The sequence below is a fragment of the Camellia sinensis genome, chromosome 3 (genome assembly GCF_055761805.1).
Source record: "Camellia sinensis isolate YWXY chromosome 3, ASM5576180v1, whole genome shotgun sequence".
Classification (NCBI taxonomy): Eukaryota; Viridiplantae; Streptophyta; class Magnoliopsida; order Ericales; family Theaceae; genus Camellia; species Camellia sinensis.
In genome coordinates, this window is record NC_138963.1 from 226,531,387 (window position 1) to 226,551,945 (window position 20,559).

General features: G+C 35.4%; 2 protein-coding genes and 1 pseudogene across 2 annotated transcripts; 2 read left to right on the forward strand and 1 right to left on the reverse strand.

Moving 5' to 3' along the window:
* Window positions 1-2,886: 2,886 nt before the first annotated feature.
* LOC114313127 (AT-hook motif nuclear-localized protein 27) lies at window positions 2,887-5,123 on the forward strand. The gene is made up of 2 exons (XM_028259474.2): window positions 2,887-3,133; window positions 3,435-5,123. The coding sequence occupies exon 2, from the start codon at window positions 3,806-3,808 to the stop codon at window positions 4,748-4,750; it is 945 nt and encodes a 314-aa protein (XP_028115275.2). The 5' UTR covers window positions 2,887-3,133; window positions 3,435-3,805; the 3' UTR covers window positions 4,751-5,123.
* Window positions 5,124-12,208: 7,085 nt separating this feature from the next.
* Window positions 12,209-12,903, forward strand: LOC145822281 (secreted RxLR effector protein 161 pseudogene; annotated as a pseudogene).
* A 747-nt stretch (window positions 12,904-13,650) lies between these two features.
* Window positions 13,651-15,852, reverse strand: LOC145822282 (uncharacterized). The gene has a single exon (XM_082918906.1). It carries the CDS (start codon window positions 15,850-15,852, stop codon window positions 13,651-13,653), a length of 2,202 nt encoding a protein of 733 aa, XP_082775032.1.
* Between the last annotated feature and the right edge of the window lie 4,707 nt (window positions 15,853-20,559).

A 20,559-nucleotide genomic window follows, 5' to 3' on the forward strand; every position in this document is an offset into this window, starting at 1 on the left:
TTCATTGGCTTATATCAACAAAGTTCTCTTTTTAGGGATAATAAAAATAAAAAATAAAAATTGAGCAACTTTTAAATTTAAATCTTTCAATTTCTATTCTTCGAGTGTTTTAAGTGTCAACTTAATTGAGATCGTTGTGTCTTATTATAATGTGGTTCGCACTCATCTTCCTTTCTTTTATTAATATAATTCCTCTTGCTATTAGTTCATATCAACAAAGTTCTCTTTTTAGTGATTAAAAAAAACAAAAATGAACAACTTTTGAATTTGAATCTTTCAATTTCTTTTCTTCGAATTGTCTTTTCAAAATTTTAAAATTGGGTAAAAATAATTAAATAATTTTTTATTTTCAAGTTTCACCGTGTTCCACGAATCAGGATTCCCTCCTTACATTTCCTCCTTGTATTTTCTACTTGCAGGGTCATTGGGCCTACTTTTAGGCCCAATTTTGATAAGCCGAACAGTTCATATTTTAAGATTTGTTCAGTATATCATATCTATAAAAAATCAAGTTGATCGAATATCAAAAAGCATGTGTTCGGAAAACTCGAAGTAAAAACTATTTTTTTAAAGGATTTAATAAACAGTTTTCCGAACACATGCTTTCTGATATCCGATCAACTTGATTTTTTACAGGTATGACATACTGAACAAATCTTAAAATATGAACGGTTCGGATTATCAAAATTGGGCCTAAAAATGGGACCAATAACCCTGCAAGTAGAAAATATAAGGAGAAAATGTAAGGAGGAAATCTGGATTCGTGTCCCACTACCAAATGTCAGATAAAACATCTTTAAATCACTATGGAAATAATATTCACTATGCTTGGTTTCACTTTTCAAAAAATACTTTTCAGAAAATTCTACTTTCTTATTTTCTGTGTTTTTTTGTTTTTATTGATTTTTTTTAATATTTTAAGCAATTTTTTTAATTTTTAGGCATATCTAACTTAGATGTATCTAAAAAGTAAAAAATTTGTGAAGAAAACCTTTTAAAAATTCACTAAATACCCAAAATACAAAAAAAAAATACGAGAATTCAATACATTTTTTGTATTTCTATGTATTTATTAATTTTTTAAAATATTTTTTCACAAATTTTTTACTTTTTAGATACATCTAAGTAAGGTGCATCTAAAAAGTAAAAAAAAATGTTTAAAATTTAAAAAATATTCACTAAAAATAAAAAAACACGAAAACAAAAAAAACTTAATTTTCAAAAAACTTAATTCAAAAAACTCAAACCAAACACACTGATTAAGTTCTATTGCATGGTGGACAGTCGATCACAACTTTAGGGTAAATTTTTTTTGGTCAAGAGGGTTTTTGATTTGAAAAATAATATAAAAGTTTACTTTTTAAACTCACTTTTTAGATTCAATGATGTGTCAAAAAAATGATTAATTAATAATTAGAAAATATTTAATTATCAACTAATCATCTTCTTAACACATCTTTAAATTTAGAAAGTGAGTCTAACTTTTGGGTCTGAATAGCTGTACTCTTTTGATTTTCGCCAATAAATCTTCATGAGGATAAAATTTTTCCTAGCTATACAAAGCAAGATTATGAGTTGTTTTGAGAAGATAGTTAAAAGTTGACTTTTTAATTTTTTTTTTACATTTTTTAAAAAAAAAAACGTGTAAAAAATATGAAAGATAATATGACCTAAAATAAGTTAAAAATTAAAATATGACTTTTAGCCATCTTTCCAAAATAGCCAACTAACCAAACAAAGATGAAAGGTACATCAGCATTGATTCAGTGCTCTAAAATGGTAACACTAATGCCAACTTTAATGAGTTGGCAGTGCAAGAAAAAAAAAAAAAAAAAAAAAAAACCCAAGGGCCAAACTATCTCATCAATGGTGAGGCTTGCGTGATGCCACGTCATTAGTAGTGTATTAATAGTGTTGAATTAATGGTCTGAAGCATTTTTGAAGGTACATATACCTGGCCCTCGAATGAAAATTTGAATCAGTTGGTGTTTTAACTTTCTACCGCATCAAATAGTTTATTTTCAGGTTAACCTGCTCTATTTTTTTTCATGTTGTTTTATGTCTTTGGTGACAAGTGTTAATATTAATTACGCACCTCTAAGCTATCTGAAAACTAGTCGCGGACGCTCCTTTCAGAAGCTTGGGATGAGCTAATCTGTTGTTCTTAGTTATTTATTTATATACTTTAATTGGACTCAAACTCAATCGATGCATGTGATGGCTCCTGTAATGTTCTTTCTCTTCTTTTATTGCACTGCCTGCTTTTCACCCTTGGCTTAATTCTCTCAAATAAGGGGTGCTGTGCTGACACGTACAAGCACTTTATTTTATGATTTTTTTTTTATTTAAATTTTATTTTCAAGTATCAGAACATACCATTATATAGAATTTGCCAACATGCAGTATTTTTTTATTATTTTAAATAACTCAGTTTGATCTGAAAAACTTCAAACATTTGATTCCTCAAATATTTTTTGAAGTATATATTTCGATGGTTGAATGTTTTTGCACAAATTAAATCAGATGGCTAAATCTGCTAATTTTTTATTTTTGTATTTTTTATAAATCACTACAATGAGATCAATGGAATAATAATCTCTGCAACAATAATAGTCAAATCATAAATTTATATTTTTATTAAATATTAAATTACATTATTGAAAGATACTGATGACATGATGCAAAGCCATGCTCCTATATGTGTCATTTTCACCTTCGCTACTTGCAGTTGCGGGTTTGACCTTTAACCTTTTGTTTCAGACATTTGTCTAGATCATGAATTTGAAAAAAAAAAAAAAATTGTATTGAGAAAGAAAATATGAAGATAAAAGTGAAAAATTAAAATAAAAAAAAGTTCTTATATTGTATCCCATTTTTTCATTGCCTTAACCTTTTTTTTTTTTTTTAATTCATGATACAAACACAAAAAGCCCGTGGTGGCCTGTTTGTCCCAACTCCAAAAGAGTTACATATTCTTCTCTTTTCTTTTCGTTTTGCCACCTAGCTTCTTTTTTTCTTTCCCTTCCCCACAAAGAGCTATTAGCTATAACTTAACAGTGACAACTTTGTTTGGGAAAATCCATTCAGTACCCATAAATGTCTCTCCAGTCACTTTCTTCATCTGCACATCTAAGTTGAGTATTGCCTCACTTTTCTCTCTAATCAATTTCATCTAGTAATTCTTTGTTGCTTGCTTCTTATAAAGATCTGAATTTGGATAAGGTAGGATTGCGATATTATATATTATTGATGATTCATTTATCAGAAATATATCTAGGGAAAGAAGAGGTTAGGAATTGTTGAGGTTTCAAATTCTATTGTAAAACTTTATCTGTTGATTTTTAAGTTTTAAAGAAGAAGGATCCAATCCAGGTGTGCAGTTACATGAATTTGAGCATTTGGGGCTTTGATATATGAAATAACTTGGTTTTCAGATTGATTGCAGTACAAATCTGTGTGCATTTATGCGACCGATCACTTGACTATCATCAACTCTTGGATTGGATTCTAGTGATTTACTTTTGGATCTCAAATCCTTCATCATATTTCTGGCAACTTCGATTGCGTAACCGTAAGTTTTGTCAGTGGAAGATGGAGAAGTAAAGTCTTCCGTTACTTTCTTGACCATCTGGTTTGCTGATGCTAGCTTGGTGTTGAATCATTATAAAGATTTATATATATCAGATAGCTTCAGTTTTTGGCTGTGTCTGTTGTGCTTGTGCTCGTGCTTCTGAAGAAGAAGAAGAAGAAGAAGAAGAAGAAGAAGAAGCTGGCAAATAAGTGGTGGGAGAAAATAGATGTGGGAATGGCTGGGTATGATTCAGGAGCAGGTTCTCGCTACTCTCATCATCATCAGCTCCCCAGACCCGAGCTCCACTTACAACCTATATCCCTTCCTCAACAACAACAACAACACCAACACCAACATCAACACCAGTCAACAACCCAACAACAACCCTCTGATTCCACCGACAAAGACGACCAGAAGGCAGACCCTGCCACCAGCTCCGGCGAAGCAACCACCTCCAACCGCCGCCCCCGAGGCCGTCCTCCGGGGTCCAAAAACAAGCCAAAGCCTCCGATCATTGTAACAAGAGACAGCCCAAATGCCCTCCGATCCCACGTACTCGAAGTCTCGGCCGGTGCCGATATCGTCGAGAGCGTGTCCGTTTATGCCAGGCGGAGAGGAAGAGGAGTTTCTGTTCTCAGCGGAAGCGGCACCGTTTCCAACGTCACGCTCCGTCAGCCAGCGGCTCCTGCTGGAAGCGTGGTCACACTACACGGCCGATTCGAGATACTTTCTCTCTCCGGGACTGTGCTTCCCCCGCCTGCGCCGCCCGGTGCTGGTGGTTTGTCCATATTTTTGTCTGGTGGCCAAGGGCAGGTCGTCGGAGGGAGCGTGGTGGCTCCCTTGTTGGCTTCTGGTCCGGTTGTTTTGATGGCGGCATCGTTTGCAAATGCTGTGTTTGAGCGGTTACCCTTGGAGGAGGAGGAAGGAGGAGGAGGAGGAGCTGCTCAGGTCCAACCAGCTGCGTCACAATCTTCAGGCGTTACTGGTGGTGGAGGCGGCGGCGGTGGCGGTGGTGGTGGCAGTGCTGGTGGTGTTTCTTTGTTTGGAATGGGAGGAAACGTGCCTAACTATTCATTTTCAGGTGATCTGTTTGGATGGGGTACTGGTGGTGGTGGAAGTGGTGGTGGTGGTGGTGGTGGTGGTGGTGGTGGTGGTGGTGCAAGGCCTCCTCCTTTTTAATGGGTTGATTTGATGATTTGATTCTCAAGTTGACTTTGGATGATGGAACTGATGAAGATGAGAGGAAAAATACATTAAGCGAGTAGTTTTTGTTTTTGTGCATGTGATTAAAAAAGAAAAAACAAAAATTGTAGTAATGATCTGTATAGATATTGAAGAAAATTGGTCCTGTTTTCATGACTTGACTTGTTTCAGTGGGGGTTTGATGAAGATGTGAAGCTGTGATCTTAATATGAAGGCCTGAGCTGGTTTTCCTTTCGAAAGTGTGGTGATTAAGGACTTGTTCATCAGGGTCAGTAAGTTCAACTTCCATGTATGAAAATTGTTGTTAGTATTTAATTACAGACTTTTCCTAATTTGGTCCCTTCTTCAATTTCTTTCTTTCTTTTTTCTTTTTTCATTTAGCTTTGATTTTTCCTATATGTTAATTTTGTGATGATGAAATCATTTGTTTCCTTTCGATGAGAATATAGAAGAATGTGTTTTAGGTTTATGAATTTTGAAATACAACTGCCAACAAGCAAGTGAAATAAAGATATATATGATTCCCTTGGGTTGAATGATATTTTATGTATGTTTATATATGTAAAGGAGTTATATATATTTAAATGTTTAAAATTGAACACATATATGATACATGTCAATTTACATAAGTTAATATACAAATCCACACTTTGTAAGTATAGTATTTCTTTTCTTCTTTCTTGCTTTATTTATTTATTTATTATCAAAGCACTTACACGAAAGAAATGGAAAATGAGTGACAGCACTAATTAGTGCTACCACTAATGATGTGATAGTAGGTTCCACCCATTGCCACAACAACTATGATACAGATCACTAAAATAAGACCACTAAAAGCAGTTCTAATGACGTGGCATGCCTAAAAAAAAATTAAAGAAAAATGCTTGGGAGGACTAATTAGTGCTCCCACTAATTAGGTGTCAGTGGGTCACGTCATTAATGATGTGATGTTTTGGTCTTGGAGTTGTGTTTTTTTTTTTTTTTTACTTTTTTAATGCATTAGTGCTATTAGTGGTGATGTTTTTAGTGGGATGAATCATTGTTGAAAATTAAAATAGAAAGAAAAGAGGAAAAAGACAAAACACAAAGAGGAAAAAGACAATTTAATGCTCTTTTAGTGCTCTAAATCATTTTTCATTGCCACAATATTATTGTGTCTGCTTTTTTTAAAAAAAAATAAATAAATAAATAAATGTCACATCATTAGTGATTGTTTTAAAACACCACTTTTTAGAGGACTTTAACATTCCCCCCCCGGAAGGAAATACCCTATGGAACTTACACTTTTGTAAGATAGAGAACCTTGAACCCTGAAATGCACAGCACATATCTTTTGTGTTTGTGTAGTTGCATATATGCATTGCATGTGGGTAGGCTTGGCTTGCCTTTAAAGCCACAGGGAAAACCTTAAAAGCCTGTCTTCTCCTCCCCTCCCCCCCAAGTTGTAAATTATTTTGATGACCAGACTTTAGAGCAGTGGAAACTAGAAGAAGAAAGTCCTTTTGTCAGTTACAATATAAATTAATTACAGCAGAAGTGATGAGTTTAAACATGACTAGCTTCAAGATTTGAACATCTGTCCCTTACACTTTAATTTAGGGAAAAAGATATATAACCTACTCCTTCAAGCCTCTCAAGAATTCCTATTTCCAACCCAGGCAAAAAAGAGAGAAACCCCCTCTCTCAAGAAAAAGAAAAGATATTTAAATGGATGAGGTATTGTTACAACTTTGTGACTTTGAAATCTGAAAAGGGAAAGTAAAATAATATAAACGACAATAATATACTGCATGGATCTTTTTGATTTTTATTGTTACAATATCTAAGAGAGAGAGGAAGAGAGATTTGTATTATATTAAATATTGTGTTGAATAATTTATGTAATAATGTATGTAAACTCCTTTATATAGGAGAAGAGAAACTTAGGTATTGTAATCCTAAATATGGTAATGAATATAATATAGTATGTATGATAGATAGAATATATAGTTACTATATTTAACACCCCCTCAAACTCAAGTAGAGACACCAACTTGAGTTTGAAGAGAGAAACTAAAATATGAAATAAAACTAAAAATAAAATATGGATAGATCCAGGGCAAATAGATTGCAAAGTTCAGATGAGAGCACATGGGCACTTGAGATAGATTAGAGGCCAGAGCTAATGTCGGGAGACAGTTTAGGTGGTTTGCTAGGGAGGACAGCTTGGGTGGTGCGCCAGGGAGGGCGACTTAGGTAGTTCACATGGTATATCACCATACTCACCATAATATAGGTATAATATCATGTCGGGCTATTGTAGAGACTAAATGTTGAATCAACAAGCGTGACACACACATAACTTGTGACGTGGTGCTGAACGATGATGGTAACAAATGACTGAGTACGCCAAGGGGAGGCTTATTAGAAAGTGAGCCAGAGGGTGGCTTAGATGGTGTGTCAGGGGGCGACTTTAATAGTGCGTCAAAGGACAACTTGGACGATGCGTCAGAGGGGGCAGCTTGGATTGTGCGCCAGAGGGGGCAACTTAGGTGGTACCCCAAGGGGCGACTTAGGTTGTTCACATGATATATCACCATGCTCACCATGATATAGGTATAATACCTCCCTGAAACTCAAATAGATTTGAAGATAGAAATCTAGTTGAGGTTGAAACAGAGGGAAAGACAAAGTGGAGTAGAAGCACACTAAAAAAAAAAATAGATTGCGAGTAAAAAGAAAAATATGATAGAGACATTTGGGGTAGGAATAAACTAGCGAACAAAGGAAGAGATCACTACGAAGCGATACTGACAGGAAAATATGGCAGTGGAACGGGTTAAGGTCCGGCAGGCGGCCAACTCAAGGTTGTCGCCCGTTGGTAAAGCGAAGAACACCAAGAGCTTAACCTATACCTCTGATACCATGTTACAACATCCAAGAGAGAGAGAGAGAGAGAGAGAGATTTGTATTATATTGACTATCGTGTTGAATAATTTATGTAACAATATATATGACTCCTTTATATAGGAGGAAAGAAACCTAACTATGATATTCCTAAATATGGTAATGAATATAATATTGTTGAAACTGTTAGTGTTGATCTAGTCTTTATTAGGATCTATTTTTGTTTAGTTGCTTAGTGGTTTGAATAATTCCTATTCTTAGGGATAAATTGTTTATTTCCTAGTCACTTACCACATTAATAGGCATGTAAAATGTAGGCTGCAGTTTATTTCTCTTTTCTGTTATTCTTGTAAAGCTATATATATCTAGTTCAGCTGTTTAATTGAATAAGAGAACATTCTCCCAATTTGCTTATGTTCACTTGACAAATACAAAGAGTTTTTAACACTTGGTATCAGAGCCTTATCATAGGGGCCTGATTAAGAAGCAGCAGTCTTCAAAGGTGCTTAGTGACAAAAATATGACAACTGAGAGTAGATTTGTGCAACCAGCGATCCCAAAATTCGATGGTCATTATGATCACTGGTATATACTCATGGAGAATTTCATGCGATTGAAAGAATATTGGAGTGTGGTGACAGATGGGATTCCTGTAGTAGTAGAAGGAATTCAACTCACTGACACACAAAAAAAGGTGATTAATGATGCAAAGTTAAAGGATCTGAAGGTAAAGAATTATCTCTTCCAGGCCATAGATCGATCGATCCTGGAAAAACCATTTTGAGCAAGGATACAGCCAAAAGTATTTAGGATTCCTTGAAGCAAAAGTATTAGGGGACAGCATGAGTGCAACGACAAGCTCTCCAAAAAGAGTTTGAGATATTAAACATGAAAGTGGAAGAGTCTGTGAATGAATACTTTGCTCGTACTCTTGCTGTGGTCAACAAGCTGAGAACCAATAAAGGAATGATGGACGATATAGCAATCATCGAAAAGATTTTGAGATCCATGACACCCAAGTTCGATTACGTGGTGTGTTCTATTGAGGAGTCAAATGATTTGGATGCTCTTACCATTGATGAGTTACAAAGTAGTCTTCTAGTACATGAGCAACGTAGGAAAGCTCATGTTGTGGAAGAGCAAGCATTGAAGGTTACTATTAGAGAGTCTTCAGGGGAAAGAAGACGAGGTTGTGGCGGATTTCAAGGACGAAGAAGAGGGGGAGGCAAGTGTAGCTTTGACAAATCCATTGTTGAATGCTATAATTGCCATAAGCTTGGACACTTTGCATTTGAATGTCCAAAGAATGAGACAAAAGCCAAAGAAAACTATGTGGAAGGTAAGGAAGAACTGTTGTTAATGGCATACGTAAATGATACGTATGTGAATGATAAGGAAGCCAGCAAAGAAGAACTGTGGTTTCTCGACTCTGGATGCAGCAATCACATGTGCGGCAAGAGGGAACTTATCTCAGATTTTGAAGGCAATTTCAAGGAGAAGGTGACACTGGGAGATAATTTAAGCATGGATGTGATGGGTAAAGGCATTGTTTTCAAACTCGGACTGGACTAGCCAGTTGAACCGGGAACCGAGCCTTGTTCCGGTCCAGTCAACCCCCTAAACCCGGAGTGGGGCCAAAAACGGGAAAACCCGGCGACCCAGTGGTCAAACCGGTAAAACCGGTGACCCGGACCGGGACGGGAGGGTCAGACCGGTTTTTTTTATTTATTTTTTATTTTCTTTCTTTCTTTTCTTTCTTTCTTATAAATTTATATATATAAGTATATTTCAAAATTTTGACTAAAAATTCTTATTTCAAGAGTCTCCTCTCATAAGGAAGAGTCTCATTGAAAACTTGAGAAGATTATGAAAGTTTATTCCTATTTATAGGAAAAGATTTTTCAAAGAGAACCTACAAAATTCTATGTGGGATTCAATCAAATTATTTGAAATATATTGATTAGAGGGAGAGTTGAAAATTTCATTTCCCTCCAAAATTAAATCTAGCATTCAATCAATTTATTTGGAGGGAATGTTTAAAAATTTTAATTTCTTTAAAATAAGTGACTTTTTTTTTATCAATTATGACTTTATTAAATATTATTAATAAATACTATGCAACAATTTTTATTTTTATTTGATTATTTATATATATTTTTATTTATTTATAATTTATAAGTATATTTTTTAATTATATAATATTAATTATGACGTCACGGTTCAACCGCTTTGACCCGACGGTTGAACCGGTGATCCGTCCACCCGGTCCTTTTTTCGGTTCGCTCACCGGTCCGGTTTTGAAAACATTAGGTAAAGGTAATGTGAGAATGTTGGTGAATGGTTTTGTACAGATTATTACTGGCATATTCTATGTTCCAAAAATAAAGAACATCTTGATAAGCATTAGTCAGCTAGCTGAGAAGGGACTTGCAATTCTCATACAACGAGAAACATGCAAAATTTATAATCCTGAGAGAGGGCTAATTATGGAGGTTACAATGTCCTCGAATCGAATGTTCAAGCTATTTGCTTAAACATAACTGAACGAGGAAGCTTGTTTTAATTCTTTCATGGAAGATCCAGCTCGACTTTGGCACTGTAAATATGGTCATCTAAGCTTCAGTGGTCTGAAAATTTTTCAACTAAAGGGAATGGTAAGAGGACTGCCTTGTCTTGAAATCTCGTCGAAAGTATGTGAAGATTGTTTGGTAGGGAAGCAACGAAGAGATGCATTTCCTAGGAAAGGCACATGGAGAGCTTCTCAGATTCTTGAGCTGGAGCATGCTGATATATGTGGACCAATCAACCCTATCTTTAACAGCAACAAAAGGTACACGATTAGTTTTATTGATGACAATAGCCGTAAAGTTTGGGTTTATTTCTTGGTTGAGAAGTCAGAAGCGTTTATTACCTTCAAGAAATATAAGAATCATGTTGAAATAGAGACTGGTTCGAGTATTAAAGGTCTTCGTACTAATTATGGAGGTGAGTTCACATCACTTGAATTCACTAATTTTTGTAGCGAGAATGGTATTCGAAGACAACTCACAGCCGCATACACCCCTCAACAAAACAGTGTTGCAGAGAGGAAGAATCGAACTACCATGAATATGGTTCGAAGTATGCTTTCAGGGAAGAAGATTCCCAAAACATTCTGGCCTGAAGCTGTGAATTGGATAGTTCATGTTCTCAATAGAAGTCCAACTTTTGCAGTAAAGAACAAAACTCCAGAAGAAGCTTTGAGCGTATTCAAACTATCAGTGGATCATTTCAGGGTATTTGGGTGTGTATCTCATGTTCATATTCCTAATTGCAAAAGGACAAAGCTCGATGACAAGAGTATAAAATGTGTTTTACTTGGAGTCAGTGAGGAGTCAAAGGCATATAGGTTGTATAATCCCATTTCTCAGAAGATTATAGTAAGTAGAGATGTGGTGCTTGAAGAAGACAACAGCTGGGATTGGAACAAAAGTCATGAGGAAGTTATTTTGGCTGACTTGACTTAGGGCGACAATGACAAAGAGCTAGATGCAGTTGCTGGAAATGGAGATGAAGCTGAAACTAATGAACAAAGTAGTACAGAGGAAAGTGAAACCGATAGCTCGAATGGGTCATATGAAGACAATTCATCTAGCTCAAGTGAAAATCTTTTACTTAACTCTCAGGAACAAAGGTCGAGAAGGCAACCAAATTGGATGGGGGATTATGTAAGTGGAGAAGGTTTATCTAACGAAGAAGACATGGCATATTTAGCCATGTTTGCAGCCGATAATCCAATTCTATTTGAAGAGGCACTAAAAGATGCAAAGTGGAGAACAGTTATGGATATGGAAATTGCAGCTATAGAGAAAAATGATACTTGGGAGTTGACTAATTTTCCTACTGGGGTAACGAAGGTTGGTGTGAAATGGGTGTATAAGACGAAGCTCAATAAAAAGGGTGAGGTGGAGAAGTACAAAGCACGTTTGGTTGCCAAGGGTTACACCCAAAACAATGGGGTGGACTACACTGAGGTTTTTGCACCTGTAACACGTTTAGAGACAGTTCGATTGGTAGTTTCTCTTGCAGTTCAGAAACGATGGACAATTTTTTAGCTGGATGTAAAGTCGGCCTTTCTGCATGGAGAACTTAGTGAAGAGGTTTTTGTTGAGCAACCTCCTGGTTATTAGAAGAAAGGTAATGAACAAAAAGTGTACAAGTTAAAGAAGGCTTTACACGGAGTAAAACAAGCTCCACGAGCTTGGTATAGTCGGATAGAGTCATATTTTACTAATGAAGGTTTCGAGAGGTGCCCTTATAAGCATACTTTGTTCATCAAAGGAGGAGAATGAGGTATAATTCTAGTTGTCTGTCTCTATGTTGATGATTTGATTTTTACGGGCAATGATGAACATATGTTTGTTGAATTTAAAAATTCTATGATGCATGAGTTTGACATGACAGACCTTGGAAAGATAAAATATTTCCTTGGTATAGAAGTAATGCAAAGACCGGGGGGTATTTATCTGTCAGAGGAGGTATGCACAAGAGGTGCTGAAAAGGTTTGATATGGATAAATGCAATTCAGTTCATAATCCAATTGTTCCAGGTTGCAAACTCATAAAAGATGAGAATGGAGTAAAGGTGGACAATAGTCGCTACAAGCAGGTAATTGGCAGTCTAATGTATTTGACTACTACTCGACCTGACATTATATTTGTGGTGAGTCTTCTAAGTAGGTATATGGATCGTCCCACAGAGCTTCAACTTCAAGCAGCCAAGAGAGTGCTAAGATATTTAAAAGGGACTTCTAATCTTGGGATATTTTATAAAAAGGAAAGAGATGAGAAGCTGGTTGCCTATACAAACAGTGACTACGCTGGAGATTCAGATGATAGAAGAAGTACTTCAGGTTATGTTTTTTGTTAAGTTCAGGAGTTGTTTCTTGGTCATTGAAGAAACAACCAATAGTCACCTTGTCTACCACTGAAGCTGAATTCGTTGCAGCAGCTTCATGTACTTGTCAAGCAGTTTGGGTAAGGAGGATTTTGAAGGGTTTTAATCATGCTCAAAGTGGTGGTACAACGGTCTTTTGTGATAGCAGCTCAGCTATTGAGCTTTCGAAGAATCCTGTATTACATGGTCGAAGCAAGCATATAGATGTTAGGTTACATTTTCTCCGTGAGCTTACTAAAGATAGAACTGTTAAGCTGGTCCATTGTCACTCTCAAGAACAGATTGCAGGCATAATGACCAAGCCTTAAAGCTTGATATGTTCGTGAAGCTGAGAGGTCTGTTGGGGGTCTGCACATATCCAAGTATAAACTGAATGAAATTGGTATTCAGTTTAAGGAAGGATGTTGAAACTGTTAGTGTTGATCTAGTCTTTAGGATCTGTTTTTGATTAGTTGCTTAGTGGTTTGAATAATTCCTATTCTTTGGGGATAAGTTGTTTATTTCCTAGTCACTTACCACATTAATAGGCATGTAAAATGTGGGCTACAGTTTATTTCTCTTTTCTATTATTCTTGTAAAGCTATATATATCTAGTTCAGCTGTTTAATTGAATAAGAGAACATTCTCCCAATTTGCTTATGTTCACTTGACAAATATAGAGAGTTTTTAACAAATATGATATGTATGATAGATAGAATATATAGTTATTATATTTATGATATGGCTATGAAAGAAGAAAGCAGTAATTGAAAAAGAAGAAGAGAGAAATAGAAAACTGAATCTGCAGTTTATTCACTCTCTTCTCATACAACCTGATTACAGTCCACCAAAAAAAACTCTCCTGTTTCCCCTCTCAATCATAGCTATATACATCCAATACTAACTAACTAACAAACTTCTCCTAACCACTAACTAACCCAACTAACTAACTAACCCAACTAACTAACAAACTTCTAACTAAGTCGAAACTGAATTCAAAAGCTGAATTCAAAAGCTGAATTCAAAATTTCTCTCTAAATCATAACATTTCCCACCCCATAAAAACAGCCTTGACCTCAAGGCTGGAAATGGGGATATTTGGTGATGATGTCCTGGTAGTCCACCCAAGTAGTATCCTCTGGAAATGAGTGAGACCACTGAACGAGGAGTTGAATCACCGCCCTGTTGTTCCTCTTAACCATACGTCTGTCCAACACTGCCACAGGTTCCATTTGAAAAGTACCATCAGGTGCGACTGGTGGCAATGTAGGCTGTGCGACGATGTGCTGACCCAACTTTTTCTTTAACAAAGAAACATGAAACACGGGATGGATATGAGCAGACGCAGGTAGCTGGAGCTGATAAGCAACCTTTCCAATTCTTGCCACAATAGGAAATTTATCCTTCACAGTAGCTTTATTTAAGGCTCGATAGTCAATGCACATTCTCCAACTCCCATCCTTCTTCTTAACTAACAGCACAGGTGAAGAATAGGGACTAACACTGGTTCTAATAATTCCTGACATTAACATCTCGCTGACCTGTTTTTCAATCTCAGTTTTTTGAAAATAGGGATACCTGTAAGGCCTGATATTGGTAGGTTCTGCCCCTGTTTTCAATGGTATGCAATGGTCATGAGATCTGGTTGGAGGAAGGGTCTTAGGTTCTTGAAAAATATCTCCATAATCAGCCAGTAATGCTTCCAAGTCTGGTTCCAAGTCTGGTTGTAATGTATCCTCTATTTCATCACATTCAGCCTGAAAAGAGTACACCTGAGCTACAACTCCCTGTGCTTGTTTCTGAACTATCTTTTTCATCTTATTAGCCCCAATGACCGTCAATTCTTCTTTCTTTCCTCCTCTTAGCACATGCCTCCTGTCATTCAACTGAAACTCCATGCTCAGATTCTTGAAATCCCACTTCACTGGACCCAATGTTGCTAACCACTGAATTCCCAAAACCATGTCACAGCCCTTGAGTTGCAAAATCCTCATGTCAGCTTGAAATTCAGTGCCTTGCATTTCCCACCGAAATCCTTTACATATTGCTGTGCTCATTAGTTTGGTGCCATCAGCTACTAAAACTGGTAATGGGTCTGTCTCTGAGGCCATTATCCCAACTCTCTTGATTACTTCTGGACTTAGGAAATTATGAGTACTTCCCGAGTCTATTAGAATCATAACTAGCTTTTTCTTGACATTTCCTTTTACCCTCATAGTTCTGTAGGAAACAGAGCCAGACAGGGCATTAAGAGAAATTTGTAATTCCTCTTCTGGAACCTGGTCTTCCTCCACATCTGCACCTTCGTCTTCCACCTGTTCTTGATCTTCTTGTTCAACCTCCAGAGCATATAACTGCTTCTTTTTACAGATATGGCCCCTTGTATACTTCTCATTGCATTTGAAACATAATCCTTTGGCCTTTTTTTCTTCCCAGTCCTTTGGTAGTTCTTTCCTTACAGGATTCATAACTGGATTTTGTTTGGCTTGATGGGAAAAACTAGATTCTCCTGCTCTATTCCCTTGTCTTGCTCTTCTTGTTATGGCTTCAATGCTATTCTCCTGCATTTTAGCCAATCCAATGGCCTGAACTATCGTAGTAGGCCTGAACATTAACACCCCTGCCTTAATGTCTTCTCTTAACCCACTGATGAAACAACTAATGAAAAAAACTTCTGGTAACTCGCAGGTTCTATTTGCCAGAATTTCAAATTGTTCCTGATATTCCTTCACAGTGGTTGTTTGCTTTAATTTGGTCAGATCACCCATTGCATCTTCATAAGAATTGGGCCCAAATCTGGAAATAATTCCTTGTTTGAACAGATCCCAATTAATCTGGCGATGGCATTTCTCAAACCATTGATACCATTGTAAGGCCTTGTCCTCTAAATGCAGAGTAGCTAATTTCACCTTGTTTGCACTTTCAACTGAGTTATAATCGAAGAATCTCTCACATTTATACAACCAACCAGTGGCATCTTCCCCAAAAAATCTTGGAAAATCAATTCTTGCATATCTGGTATTGAAAAAAGAAGATGATTGAGGTGAATCCGAATGAACCTGGGCTTCCACGGTTTCTGGATGATTTCCAAAGACTCCATTTGCCATTTGATCATACTTGACATTCATGGCAAAAATTAATTCCTTGATTTCGTTCACATCTTTCAATGAATTTCTGATCTCTCTGATATCCTGTGCTTGCCTATCGCTGCTGTCTTTAAGCGTTCGTATTGCTTCATCCATTTTTTTTGATTCTTGTGCCCTAGTTCCATCTGCCATTTCTGTGGAATTCCTCTCGCAGGCCAAGAATAGCCGGCTCTGATACCAATTGATATGGCTATGAAAGAAGAAAGCAGTAATTGAAAAAGAAGAAGAGAGAAATAGAAAACTGAATCTGCAGTTTATTCACTCTCTTCTCATACAACCTGATTACAGTCCACCAAAAAAAACTCTCATGTTTCCCCTCTCAATCATAGCTATATACATCCAATACTAACTAACTAACAAACTTCTCCTAACCACTAACTAACCCAACTAACTAACTAACCCAACTAACTAACAAACTTCTAACTAAGTCGAAACTGAATTCAAAAGCTGAATTCAAAAGCTGAATTCAAAATTTCTCTCTAAATCATAACAATTTAGCATTTACTTTATTTATTTTTTTGCTGTTTTGGCTGTATAAAAAACATAATAAATAAATAAAACATGACATTAAATTGCAATGAGAAACAACCAGTGCTTTGTTAGTTATGCTTCCTACCTAGCAATCAAATGTTAGCCAGCTTCTTTAAAAGGCTGAAAAAAAGAAGCAATAGAGAGCTAAATGAATTGCTGCTTATTAATTTTGTTGTATATATATATAGTTTTAAGTGATAAAACTGCCTTGCACTCACCTCCAAATCCTAGTTCTAGACATTGATTCATGTATGACTCTATTACTATCCGCATTGCTATTTTTTTTATTGTATTATTATATGTTCTTTATGATTTAATTTTTGCACTTAGGATTTTTTTATTTATTTATTTATTTACATCAAAGATTGTTAGTTTAGAAGTAAAACATCATTGATCAGGCATACAATCACGACCATGCAATAATTTCTCGTAGTCTAAGATGGAGAAGTTTTGTTTATGAGAAGACTTGGACTCCTAATCTTCTAGTGAGAACAAGAGTTTTGACCAACTAAACTACTCCCAACTAATTATTTTTTCACTTGATTTAGTTACCAAATTTTGTTCATCTATTAATATAAAGGCTAATTTGGAACAAGTACAGAAGAACTCATTTGAATTTGCAGAAGGATTATGTTAATGTATAACATGTTGCCATTAAGCACTCTTATACATACAAACAGTCACATATATATATATATATATAGAGAGAGAGAGAGAGAGAGAGAGAGAGAGACCTCAATGAAGCCATAGAACTTTCTTCTTTCCTTCACATGTAGAGAAAAGGATAGACACCATGAAAGTGTATATAGAACTACTACTTTCTCGTATTAGTACTTTAAGTTCTTATGCATCTCTATGATCATGACAACTATGGTAGATAATCAGTTCACTGCAATTTGAAGATTATGTATACATCTCGAAACCTTAGCTTTAGTTTTAAACTTTTTTAATCATTTTTTTTTTTTGGGTAAGTAAGTCATAAGTTTTATATTAAAAAATAGATATTACAGTGAGATTCATTATACATCCAGAGGCAAAACACCCGTTGAGGAGGGAGACACAAGCGTAGCTTCTACACTAAAATCTAACAATAACAAACTCCAAAGCTAGGCCAAGCAATAATCAACTAGGAGTTTTACGACTTGATTTCTTAGACTTGATAGAGAGACTAACCTCTTGAGCAAGTTTAAGATAGCAAATCTTTCAAGGAGCTTTTTCTTGATTTCCACTTTAAATTTGAAGATAGGTTTGTCCATGGAACAACGAAAGTGCCATCCGAAAGGGATTGTGGAACTCCTTTGGAACGTGAAGATCGTCTAGGGACTAACACATTTATATTGTCCACATCCCTGACAATTTCTTTCTCTTCCTTTGAAGCATCTCCATTCGGAATATCTTTTGAGGGGTTACTCACTTCCAAAGAGGAGCAATTCGCATTAAGCACGCTATTAAGATCCACACAAAAAGAAACCTCCATATTGGCTACACAAGTATTGAAAATATCAAATGCATTCAATGAAGATGGAGGAGGTGTAGGGACAAAGTTACCCATAGGAGCATTAATGACGTCCTTGCATTTTTTCTTTTTCACTTCAACCCATTCACTTGGCTTGCCTTCCTCCTTCGTCTCGACTACTTCTTTGGCCTTCCACTCTTGTTTGAGTTTACTAGAAGCTTGAGTTGTCGGTTTACTTGGATACAAACTTGTAGCATGACCAAATATTTTGCATGCTCCACACACTTGGGGTTTCCAAGAAACTTCTACTTTGATTTCGAACGGTTCTCCATATACTAAGTTTACAACAAAGGAGGGTGGAATCTCTTTAGTAGCTTCTATCTCAATACAAATTCTAGCAAATGTTAATTCTCTATGGTTTTGGATAAATTCATCAAGGTACAATGGATTACCGATAAAACTTGCTATGTAACTCAATCCATTCTCAGTCCAAAGTTCAAGCGGTACATTGAAAAATTATATCCATATCGGCACACTTGAGAAGACATTTTTAGTAAGGATCATACCGGGGTGCCATTTTTATAATAATAATCAATTTGCTCCCAATACAATAAGGACCCTCATCAAGAATGGACTTCAAAGCTTCTTCATTTTTCATCTTGAATACAAAGTAGCCATTATCTAAGGTAACAACATCTTTAAGATTTTCCTTCCACAACTTGTAAGCCCAAGTTTTCACTTAGAAGAAAGACAATTTTCTATCAATAAAATAACCCACAAGAACATGTTCCCATGGCTTAAACCCAATTCTAGAGATTTCTAATGGGATTTGAAGTCGATCGTTCTCATAACCCACTGAGTATTTCTTGAGACTTTTAACTACTTTCTTTTTTGTTTTTTTCAGATTTAAATAAACCACTCTAAGGCATAGAGATAACATTGACATTATGAGGAGAAGACTTACCCGACCCATTGGAACTATGGCTTTAATTGTATTATTCTTTCACAAATTAAAACACAAATATAAATTCAACTGCTTTTACCTCTGATCTGATCATCTTCAATCAAGAACAAAAGAAAACTGTGATTATGAGAAGATTGTGTTGAAATTAATTTAGAATTTATATTAGATACATTGAAATGTTGTGTTCATGTCTCAATGTCTTTGGATTGTAAGAGCCACATGGCTTGGGTTTAATGTGCCTTGATATAAGTGTATAGATTGTAAGAGTCACATGGTTTGGGTTTAATGTGCCTTGATATAAGTGTATATGAAAATAAATGAATACATTAAAAAATGATTAACATACTAAGTTCTTTATATATAAGGGTATATAGCGTATGTTGAAACACACCAGGAAGAAAAAGTTTATTGTAAAAAAATTAGTGTTCTTTCTAAAATGATTAAGAAAAATGATTGAGATTCTCAAAAAGTATTTATAATTTTACACACAATGATCTAGTAGGATATGTGATTACTTTTGATTTGTTACACACTTAGGGTTCGTTTGGTAAGAAGAGTTTGGGGTTTTTTTGGCTATTTTAGCCATTAAAGACAAAATAGGCTATTTTAGCCACAAAAAATAAAACATCACATCTAACCCATAATCATTACACTTTTCTCTCACAAAAAAAGTCAAAAAAGTCAAAAAGCCAAAAAGCCCTTCCCAAACCAAGCTTTTTAGCCCAAGCTAAAATAGCCAAAAAATTCAAAAAGCCAAAAAGCCAATCCACTTTCCAAACGGAGGCTTAATAACGTTGGACCCAACTCTCATGACACATCATTATAGGTATAAATGCGTAGGTAATGATTAATACATATTAGAATTTTGTCCGAATTGAATACTTGTATTTTCAGCATATTGCGAGCGAGAGTTGAAGAGATGACCTAATGATACAGTGAGGAGATGGCCATTTATCATTTTGATGCTCTCTCTATATATACATATTCTGGAAAGTGCATAAAAGACAAAGGATATAAACACATTTTATAATTAAAGCTAAGAAGTTAGATAAACATTTTAACCTAAAATCACCTGAGAAAAGATAAAGGGATAAAGTGCTCAAGAGCTCAATCACATGATTTAACCTAATTTTCGCCCTAAATTTTTCTTCACAATCTAGATACTCATTTCATTTTCTGGACCCCTTTTTTTTTTTTTTTTTTTTTCCTTTCCCCTGCAAGTGTATTGGAATTGTTTATTTATCATTATTGATGTCATGAAAAGTTCATTATTACTTATAAGGTTTTTTTTATAAAATTTAAAATAACTATGACAATCACAAAACTTTCTGTGTGCGCTTTATCACAATAGAAATTGAGTCATTAAAAATATTTATACCCATTGACCCTGTTTGATTCTAAACTTACGATTCAAAATAAGATTAGATCTAGACTGAAAGAGGTAAACATCATATATTTTCTTTCACTCAAAATAGAAATTAAAAAAAAAAAAAAAAAAAAAAAAAAAAAAAAAAAACCTCCATTTACTTGCAATATAAGCTCAATTATAATTTGTGCTTCTCATATAGCATAACATGAATCATCCATCTCTTTGAGGTTATTTTTGTTCATTCACACTACAATCACATATATCAAGGGCAAAAAATAATTCTTCAAGGGGACAAGTAAAAGTAGTTTGGTTGTTGCAGTAGGTTTTTTCTTTTTAAAATTGGAATTAATTATTAAAATTAGGTGAAGTCCCATGCATTGTTCATAAAACTTATTTCACAAACAAATTTCTAAAATTCTAGCACAGCCACTGCCTCTCAAAATAATTTCTAAAATGCAAACACAAACAATAAGGTATTAGCTGATGCTCCTCTGATCTTCATACTTTCAATCCTTCCTA

Excerpts from the sequence above, each read along its gene's own strand:
- LOC114313127 (XM_028259474.2), top strand. The coding sequence starts at position 3,806 with ATGGCTGGGTATGATTCAGGAGCAGGTTCTCGCTACTCTCATCATCAT.
- LOC145822282 (XM_082918906.1), bottom strand. The coding sequence starts at position 15,852 with ATGGCAGATGGAACTAGGGCACAAGAATCAAAAAAAATGGATGAAGCA.